This window comes from Ammodytes marinus (genome assembly GCF_949987685.1).
Source record: "Ammodytes marinus genome assembly, chromosome: 4".
Taxonomy (NCBI): Eukaryota; Metazoa; Chordata; class Actinopteri; order Uranoscopiformes; family Ammodytidae; genus Ammodytes; species Ammodytes marinus.
This window is the reverse complement of record NC_137233.1, coordinates 8011922-8022303: the sequence shown is the minus strand read 5'-3', so window position 1 is coordinate 8022303 and position 10382 is coordinate 8011922. Positions and strand designations below refer to the sequence as shown.

The 10382-nt window shown below is 39.8% G+C and overlaps 1 protein-coding gene across 1 annotated transcript; it reads right to left on the bottom strand.

Annotated features, from left to right (window-relative positions):
• Nucleotides 1-16: 16 nt before the first annotated feature.
• ddit3 (DNA-damage-inducible transcript 3) lies at nucleotides 17-4348 on the bottom strand. Its single transcript, XM_080026537.1, has 4 exons — nucleotides 4216-4348; nucleotides 2731-2793; nucleotides 2071-2279; nucleotides 17-1869 (listed from the first exon to the last, which is right to left on the bottom strand). The coding sequence occupies exons 3-4, from the start codon at nucleotides 2224-2226 to the stop codon at nucleotides 1057-1059; spliced, it is 969 nt and encodes a 322-aa protein (XP_079882663.1). The 5' UTR covers nucleotides 2227-2279; nucleotides 2731-2793; nucleotides 4216-4348; the 3' UTR covers nucleotides 17-1056.
• Between the last annotated feature and the right edge of the window lie 6034 nt (nucleotides 4349-10382).

The window sequence follows — 10382 nt, the reverse complement described above, 5'->3', positions numbered from 1 at the left end:
ACAAAGAATTGCAATTTTTTTTTCTTTTATTGCAAAATTTGGGATTACAATGTGGGATAAAAAAACTTGGTATGGTAAAATACATGTATTTGATGCCATCTATGATAAAAGTCATGCATATTTTTCTACGATTAACAATTTGTGATTACAATGAGAAAATAACAGTGGTTATGTTGGCATTTTACAGTACAAGCTGTTACAGTACAACTGTATATATATATATTACAGCATTATATAAAAATAGTCATTTGTGGTAGAACAACTTGTTGTAATTCTATGACAAATCCCTATATTGATAGAAAAGGTCAGCATAGAAAGTATAGCCGGGTCCTTCTTACTTTATCTAAAGACACGTGTAAAGCCAAGGGTTATAAAAAAGTAAGAAAGATTATTAACTCTCTTCCCCCTTCCCCTTTTAAAAAAATCATTCTCTCATACTCGCACTACACTGGACACTTTCAAACTTTTCCTGAGCTCCTAAACTCTCCATAAATTTGGGCAAATAATAATCTCTGCTAGCGTAGATTGCAGCCCTTTACGTAGGAGTTACAATTATTACAAAATGGTGGGAACGGATGACGATGAAATGCACTCTTTGAATTAACTTCCATTCTGCCCTACATACAAATCATCAAATGCTTCTAACTTGTATTTCTGCCATCTCACATGGCACTTAAGAGTTAGACATTCTTTAAAATGACGAACATTCATCAAAATCCCTGTATCACTCACGTAGAGCTGTGTGTTCATCCCTTTGCCTTCAAACATGCTGTGTCTTCTGATTTGCCGCAATGCTGTTGCAGCCTTCTTCTCTCTGTGCTTCTATCTGTAAACTTTCATCACTTTCCTACTTCTTGCCATCTTAAGCTCTTTTGCCTTTTCCACAAAAAATTCTGTTGCTTATAAAATATCTTTGGTTTTTCATCCTTTTCCTGTCTTAAGAGGCATTTCATGACCACCATACTACACCCTTCTGCACCACTAGTGCTTAATCCAATTCATTTTGGACCTATCATCTTTCATTCCTATCTTCCATCCTGTCTTGTCATTCTTTCATCATTTCCTGGTGTTGACTAGTCTCTCTATCAGAGCTCTACGCGTCCTCTGTACCTCCTCTCCCAGCCTGTCAATCTCCGCTTTCAAACGCTCATTCTGATCCGTCAGCTCCTGCACTTTCCTCTCGTTCTCATGCTCTCTCTCTTTGCGACTCTTTTTGCCCGCCGAATGAAAGGATGAGGAAGATGTCCGTTGTTGCGTGGATGAGGCGTACGAGGACAAGGCACCGTTGGTTCTCTCGCTGGTGGTTCTCTTGCGTTTTCCCAGGCGCGAGGACGGATAGGCGGACGGAGAGGAGACGGGCGAAGAGGGTGAGGAACAATTGTGAGAGGGGGATTGGGAAGCTGAGGAGGAGCAGGATGGAGAGGTTGGGACACAGGGCAGTTCTTCCTCGCTGGCTGAAGGAGACGCAGGATGGACGTTGTTGTTGTTGTTATTGGCCTGGTGGTGTTGATGGTAGTGGTGGTAGTAATAGCCACCGCCGATCACCGCTCCGCTCGTATCCACGGTTCCCACTCCTCCCTCACTCAGCAACTCAAAGAACTCTGGAGGAAGCAGATCACTACCACCACCGCCGCCTGACGAGCTTTCTCCGGTTCTTGAGCTCTCGTTCTCGGCCCGCTGCTCTTCCGTAACCGCTGGACTCATGCAAGAGGAAGAGGACGAAGATGATGATGATGAGGTGTGATGAAGAGGCTGCGTGGTGTGGATCTCCTCTGTTGCCCTCTGAACTCCCTCGCCCCACGTCTGGCCTCCGTCCGTCAGCCACGTCAGAGAGCAACTCTCCAGAACATCCAGGAACTCGGGCTCCTTCTACAAAGCACAAAACAGAGGAAAAAGTCAAAACTTGTAAAACATGAAATTGAACGTATGTCACTTAAAATTTGAATTGAATTTTTCCGAAAAAAAGAATAATAACTTTAAAAAGGAAAAGGGGAAATACGAGCGAAAACACCCACACTCATCATGGAAATGTGTGTGTGATAACCATTTCATTCCGAAAGCAGAACTGACCTCGGTGCATGTGGGGGCACGTGCCAGTTTTGCCCCTCCCGTGTCAGAGCCCAGAATATCCTGCAGGTCCTCATACCACGCCTCCAACTCTGCACCACACAACGGCCCCACGCCAGGGGGGTACGGCGGGGGCAGGTGTAGCCACTCGGCAGTCATCTCCCCAGTCAGTCACAACTCACAGTTACTCGGCCACACGGTTCACACTGGACCTGTGGAGGGGAGGGCAGCCAGACACAGAATGGTTGGTAAAGGGAAGAGTGCAGAGCAGCCACACGTCAGATGACAGACACACAAACGTCACAAAAACTCTGCCTTGCTTCTTTTAATCTCCATCGTTCTCTGTGATGGTGTATCTCATCATCGTTATCTCAGAATACTGCAATAAGCCGTTATCTTTATAATTGCTTTAAACACGAGAACTTAAAACTAGACCAAAGTACAGTGTATTGTGTAATCAATTTAATTGTGGATTATATGAAAGTAACACTAAATGAAGAAATTTCAGAAATGCACTGGAATTGCTGAAAGATTTTACGATATTTTTTTAATTTTAGATAACCCTTTAGAGTTAATATTAAATTACACAAATTGATTCATTTGAAATTTAAATGTCACAAACATGCAGCATATAGAAAGTCAAATATGAGAAGACGTGAGTACCTTTTAGAAAGTCTCTATTAATCAAGTCTGCCAATTTGTTGGAGATAACTTGTCCCAACAATGCTGTAAGGAAAAAACAAAAAAAATCATAAGTTAGTCTTCACAAATGTGGACAATATATACTCTGACATTTGCTGAGATTTCAGAACGAAAATGATGATTTGCACAAATACAGAAGCAAGCTGATGGAAGAAAAAAAAGGTGCCTTCAATGAAACATCTTTGGCTGCTTTGTAAAATACTGAAATCCAGTAAATTATAAAAACCAAAACAATCGGTAAATGTTAAGATAATCAACAAGGATGGAGAAAAATAAAATTGCTGTCACTTGGTTCTTGTAAACAAAGACCGAGATGCTCTCTACGGCGCCCCCTGCTTTCTACGGTCCTCAACGCATGTTGGGGGTCGATAAACAAGTGGTAAAAAACGACGAATAAATCCTTATATTGATTTCTGCAGGTGTGACAGTCAGGTCTACTGCTTTTATTAACTGCTTAAAGCTGTCAAAAAGAAAAAATACTGAACAAAAGCCTTCGTAATGAAGGAAAATGGAAGACAAAGCTTGCATATTAAATGTCATAAACAAGGATTTCCGCAGTTGTCCTCCAATGTGCAGAGAGAAAAAAATCAAACGACATTCTTACATTGTCGTAGCAGTGATGTGAATTAATTAAAGTAATTTAAAAAAAAAATTTTTTTGAACTTAATGTAAATGCTACACTTCATTTGGGCATTCATGTTTTAGTGAATAAAATCTAGTTATTAATTTCTTAAAGAAATATTTCTATTAATATATATCTATATTTATTTATTTTATTTTAGTTGAGCTACATGTCCACTCTGAGCCAAGGCTATTACGTCATGGAAATGCAAGTCCAGCAGTGGGAATGGGCGAAACAAAAGGAAGCGTACAGACAGAGGAAAACAGTGGGTTGGAAAGAAAAAAAACATTACACTGTGAACACGTATTCATTCATTGGTTAACATTTAGTCCGAACTGGGTTGTCAAAAGTGCAACAAATAAATGTAGCGGTTAAAAATAAAAGCCGCTCGGTCTTGGAGTCAACAGCCCCACCAATTAACTGTCAGACGTCACGCGGAGAAGGCTAATGTCTGGTGTTTGGTTCAAATGAATGTACACTTACAAAGTTTAAGCAACACTAGTTAACAGAATTATTTTAAAAGGTTAGACACACTCAATAGTTCAAAACTCAAAAACGTCCGAGGTTTAAAGTCCGTATGAGCTTGACAACTTGTCAGACGAAGCGGACAACACATTAAAAACAACTCGATGTGAATTTGTGATTGATTAAGACAACTGCTATTCTATAAAAAGGCACTGGGATGTGTGCCAGAAACATGCCGTTTTTTCCTTTCCTGTACACTGGAGCACTTTGAGAGTGCGTTAACTGTAACTGTCACTCCCCGAAAAGACTGAAAAACACAAGTAACTTACGCAAAACTACTGACAAAAAACTGCACTTACCCTTTTTCTTCTATTCGCTCGCCTTCTCGACTGTCTTGAACTCGAATGTGGATGTTTTAGTAAAAATTGGTGATAGCTCATGTTAACCATTGTTCAGTCTTGACGCCTGAATGTGATTCTTCGGAAACTCCCGGCGGTGTTTATATTGAGGGAGAGGCCAACCGAACTATACAACGGGGAAGGTAGTTTCGAGACAACCTACCCGGAGGAAAAGGGGGTGTACCACTGTGCGCTGGTCCAATCAGGACTGCAGAGTTAAGATATTTTCCTTGACGACATCCAATAGAGTCAGTCCATTTTAGTACGGAGGTGGGGCTTGGTGTCGCACCGGCTGGGTGCTGGTTGTTCTCTTTACTCCACAGCCTGTATAGTTTGTACGAGCAGCAATTGTGATGCAGTCATAAGACGGCCAGGACGAATTTGGGGCGTATGGGAGTCACATGAAAGGAATGATGCAATGCTTGGCAACGAATTTCTAGCTGGGGATAACACCAGCAGAATCAGAACATGTTTTATTAAACAGTGTTGGCTCTAACTAAAAATCTAAAAATATACATATATGCATGGATATATTTAATGTCGAAGAATTGTTTGTTTCACACACAAGCTGAATCGATTTCTTTACGGATTTTTTTTTATCGTTTAAAAAAAAAGTATGTCTTCATTTTGCGCTTTTGCTACTTGATATTTATTTTCAGTGTAAATGCTTGAGCATATTTGTTTTCACCTGACTTTTCATTACAGGTGCATTTCTAAACTGTGTCGGTGACACTGACATTACGCACATCCGTAATTACACACGAGGAAAAAAACAATAGCCGGCCCTTTTCCATAAACAACACTTCTCTAGTGGACTCGAATGGATCTGTAAGACCCGTGTGTTTTCGTCAGGTATTTGTTATATGCCACAGAATCCACATGTACAGTGTCACACTCTCAGTCATTTCATAACGCGCGCTCTGTTGCAGTTCCGCGAGATATCAAAAACACACGCCCGGCCGGTGGAGCGTCTGCGGCGCGAGCTGCTCCTGGGTGTGACGCCCCCTCCCCTCTCTGGTGTCCGGTTATGTTTTCAGCTGTTAATGATGAAATTCAGCAAAATTCTTCTTTAGTCCTTGATAATGAAAAATGTAGAGCCTATTATATGTTATTATATCTGAGAAGTGTCGTTTATTATTACTAATTTTATTGGGCTATTTTCTATTTTATTGGACCATAAATCACTATAAGACAAGGTACAACTGTACAATAATAACATAGAATGACTAAAACAACAATTTCAAAGGGATTTTATACTTATTGTTGTGATTATTGCTGATAAAATTGCTTAAAAAATACAATTGAGCAACACAGACAGCAATGCAATATGGTGTTTATTGGATATTAGGCTATATAAAAATAGTTCCCTATTAAAATGTTTTGTCATGCGTGTCACATTTACCTATACAGACCATAATGTCAAAAAATAATTGAATTGGCCAATTTAGAAGGTCAGCACACAGTATTACTTCATGACACCACAGAATCGATAGTAACCAATTAACTAATGAGTAGGTTACCAATTGTGTCTAGAGATATTTAAAATAAACAATTTAATGCGTCACTCACTTTAGTCATTTTTAATGACATATTTATCGATAGGCTATAAATATATTGCCTTTAAGAGCTTATATTGTTATGAATTCACGATTAGAAGTTTCGTTTACGGACAATAAAGCTTTGTGACAACTAGAATTGATAAAAGTTTGATAGAATACACTTAAATCATACATACAATAAAACTCCATGCATTGTGATATAATATGATTAAAAGTTCAACAAGGTCACCGTCTCAGACACACGCGGAACCGTACAATAGGCTAGTCTCGTTTTAATGTCGCTTACATTGTTAGATGATGACAATTATGAGGCAAACAACAGCAATAACAACAACAACAAAAGTGACAAAGGAATAAAACCACGTTTCATCATGTGGTATTCTTGATGCGGGCTTTCCACTCCCCTCTCGTCCTGACACTTTTCCTGCCCTAATCCCAAACTCAGCACACACAAACTGTTTTCCCATGCACGGCGCAACGTGCACGGCTCAACATGCACAGCCCCATAGCAACAGCGCCAAGCAGCGAATAGAAATCTCTAGTACTGTCTCTAGGACCCGGGTTAAAGCGCTGCAGGAAGCACCGTGAACACGTCACGACTTGAGTGGCTGTTGCTGAGTAGTTCAGCATACTTTCTCTACACCCCTCCCTCCCTCCCTCCCTCCCTCTCCACCCATGCCGTCTGTTTATTTTGTCAGTCCCGTCGTCTGTGTTGTATGCATTACAAAACACATTGTTTACAATCCAACATCTAGGTTGCCTCTTTTTATAAACGTAGTCTCAAAATGGTAATCCCTGTTTTGTTATTGATTTAGTTTGATAACCTATTATAATGAAAAAATTATAAAAAAAACAAAAACAAAATAAATGTTATAGTAAAATATATTATTCAGCCTATATTCTAGTGTTCTCTTTCGTTAATTCCTGAAAACATTTGTGGACCAGCGTTTAGATTTAGATTTGGTCATTACTGATGTTTTGTATCTGGAGAAAACACTTGCCATGGTGTAGTCGTTATGTGTATGGCTGTAGCCTCATCTCACTAAGTACATTTTTGTCTGACTACTCATAAATTACTAAACGCAATCATTTTTTAATCTATATATATATTTTTTTTGCAGATCTTATATAATCCCTCTCTTGTCGTGTATTACATCATACTTTTCAGAAAAACAAGTCAATCAAGAAATTCCAGTAATGCCCACATAACTTGGCCGCAATAAGGTGGCAATATATAATCGTACATTTATTTATTTAATAAAACACCAAACAAGTGAAACAACCACAATTTACAATGAATATTACCTGGAAAAATCATTTGAATTAAAAAATCTCCTGCACAGGTGTAGACAGAGTAATTTATCTTTCTCATGTGTTTGCTCTCTTCCATGCTGCGATATGGAGATACAACCAGCTGGTGTTTTTAATTAAACCAACATACAACACTTTAAAAAAAAAAAAAATCAGTGTACTGGTAATTCATGTTTTGCGTTATTATCCCACACCCAAATTTTTTATTTTTTTTTGGCTACTGTTTTCTTTTGTTTTATAGGCAGAAAGAGTCTGGGGAATTTCCAGCCACCACACTCTCGTCTTTTCTGTCCTGTGCCCTTGGTCAAGGCTCCACACCCAGTTCCCCCCGACACACACACAGACAGACACACACATATACACCAGCTGTCGGAATCCTTCCCTTCTCTGTACTGAGACCAAATGATACAGCTGTTAACATCTTTCAGCTGTTAAGATCCTTTCTCTATCTCTCTCTCTCTCTTGGTTGCCCTTTCTCGTTGTTTGTTTGTTTGAGTGTTTTAATTTCTTTGGGTCCCGGACAACCAGTAGAAAGACGTCCTCATTTTATTGTTAACTCTGGTGAAAGCAGGGAAAGATATATATATGTTGTGTGTGATAGTGGATGGACCTGTTCATTTTAAACACAATACCTTAGCGAGACACCGAGGAAATATAAACTAGATGTTTTTCCAACAATTATTACCAACAGTGCCCAATTGTTACCACACAATTGTCACCACATTCATCTCTATTCGCCAATGCCTGTCTCAGCTGAGGCCAATATTACCGCTCTCTACTGTCAGACGATGGCCATTAATCAACTCATTTGCATTTTATTCCTCAGGAGGTCCCTCATCTATCATCTCCTTTACAAGTTAGCTGTCCAGCGCTCACACAAAGCAGAAAACTACCTCAAAACAGCCCCTTAAATTAGAAAATTTATTCAGCATTTCTTTTTTGGGAGTTTCCCCAAGTTGTCCACTCGATCCCATCTTGCCGCATGCAGATCTACCCGCCGAATGTCACATCCACTTGTTGAGATTTCTGTATTTGGAGCTTCAGGACGACTTTTCTAAGACAATCTTGTTAGTCCGTTAAACCCCTGTTTACCTCTGAGCCTCACCTCTCTTTACCCTACCCTACCATCTCTAGTCTTCTCCGCTATCTTTTCTTTTTATTCGCTACCAGCCTAATTCTGCCCCACAACAGTATCCGTCTTATTTTACACTGCTTAACCTCCACCCACTTGATCTGTCCTTCCCTCCGCTTCTCCACTGGCTCCTCACCTGTCCAGTCCCATTCAGAGAGAATATGACAAACTACTGATGCTGGGGCCCCCTTTGTGTGATTCGCTTTCTCTTCCGCCGTGGCTAATTTTTCATTTCTGATGTCAGTTGTTTCTTTGTCTGCTTCTGCTTTTCCCTGCCTCCATTTTACTTTGCAAATTGTTATCGTAAGTAATTTGACTATTGTCTATCCAAATAGAGGATGTATTTGTGTTGTTGACAGCAGTCAAGGTAATACATTGGAACTAACGTGCCATTGAAATCAATCAGTGGTTCTTTGTGTGCTTCTGCTTTTCTCTGTCTTCATTTTACTTTTGAAATTGTTATCAGTAATTTTTTTGTCTATCCAAATAGAGGACATATACTTGTTTATGATAGCAGTAAAGGTAATACATTGTTACCTACATGACATTGAAACCAACCTGTAGTACATTTACACATCTTCATAACTGATTTAGTTATTGATTCCCATTGCATTGTCTCAAAAATATCAGTGCCGTTCAGTACGGACGGCACTGATTTCTTCATTTCTTGGCGCCGTCATACGTATGTGTCAAAGATGAGACATTAGAAAAAAGGCAAAGGCAAAAAAGCAACAAGCCCAAGCAACAGACTGTAGGGCGTTAAACTTTAAAACGCCTGTCTGAACAGGTGGATAAACTGGCAGCGAGACACACACTCCAGGCGCCTACTCCATCCTTTTCTTCTTCCTCCTCTTTTACTTTTCACTGTATCAGCACCAGAAACACAGATTTCGGAGCAATTGGTGTTCCCTACAGCCTCCTCTGTGTTCAGCTGCCCTGTGCTGCCAGGGGACTAAAATATTTACTCTGCCCAGTAAAGTAAAGGTTGGTGCAGGCTGAGGACATGCATAAGTAGCTGCAATTTCACCGCAGAGTCAAGAATGACTGGAGGTGCAATGTCATTTATGTTACTAAAAGCGCTCTAAGAATTTTGTGTGGATTTTGTTTTTACCTCGACAACAGCTGAAATTATGTATTTTTGAACAAGTTTTAAATAGTTTTTAATTATTTTATATAGTTCATTTATCGTCCCTTTATCCTCGCTCACATTCAGGGTTGTGTTGAGAGCTCTGTCTGGAATACAATCTTGAAATTTGTTGTTGTTATCAACAGTCTGGGCTGACCGTATTCAGATTGAGAAAACTTAAGCAGCATATCTAAATCAAATCAAATCAGCTTTATTTGTATAGCCCAATATTACAAATAGACATTTGCCTCAGTGGGCTTCACATGCCGTACAATATGACACCCTCTGCCGTAGACCCTTAGCTCGACTGAGAAAAAACTCCCTGTAAAAAACCCTTTAACGGGAAAAAATTAGATCGTCAAATATTCTTAGACGTGGATCAACAAACAACATAGGGTGCAAAACAAAATTGCCGTTAACCATACAATATGTGTGACTAAAAAAAGGAATGAATTCCTAATAAAAAATTATTTAGACAGGATGAAAATTACAATATACAACTGTGTGCAAAGTGTCATCTGGATCTGGATTTGTGATCATTACCTTTTTATATAAGAAGTTTATGGCAGTGGGAATTAAGGAGTTTTCATAGGTGTTTTTCTTGGCTAGGGCGACTTTATAGTGGCGGCATGATGGTAGTAGCTGGAAAGACTTATGCAGGGGATGAGCGGGATCTTTAGTATTGTGATAGGCTTTCCTTTCAACTGCTTGGTGAAGCACTGATAATGGAGCTTGAGTTTGGCCAGTTATTTTATCTGGTAATCTTCAGGTTGTAATTGCGGATATGTGTGTCTTAACATATTGGGGCGTGTGATGCGGACCCTTTCTACCTCACCCAAAATAGAAGGACAAATGCAGTACAACATGATATACTACAGTACACGGTATTTCTCTGTGCTCGTCTGGGGAATTCCCTTCTAAGTCCGAGCTGTGGATCAAATTCCCTGTGAGTCACACTTGATATGTCCTGTCCAAGCAGGCCAGTATTGTGACCCCCACC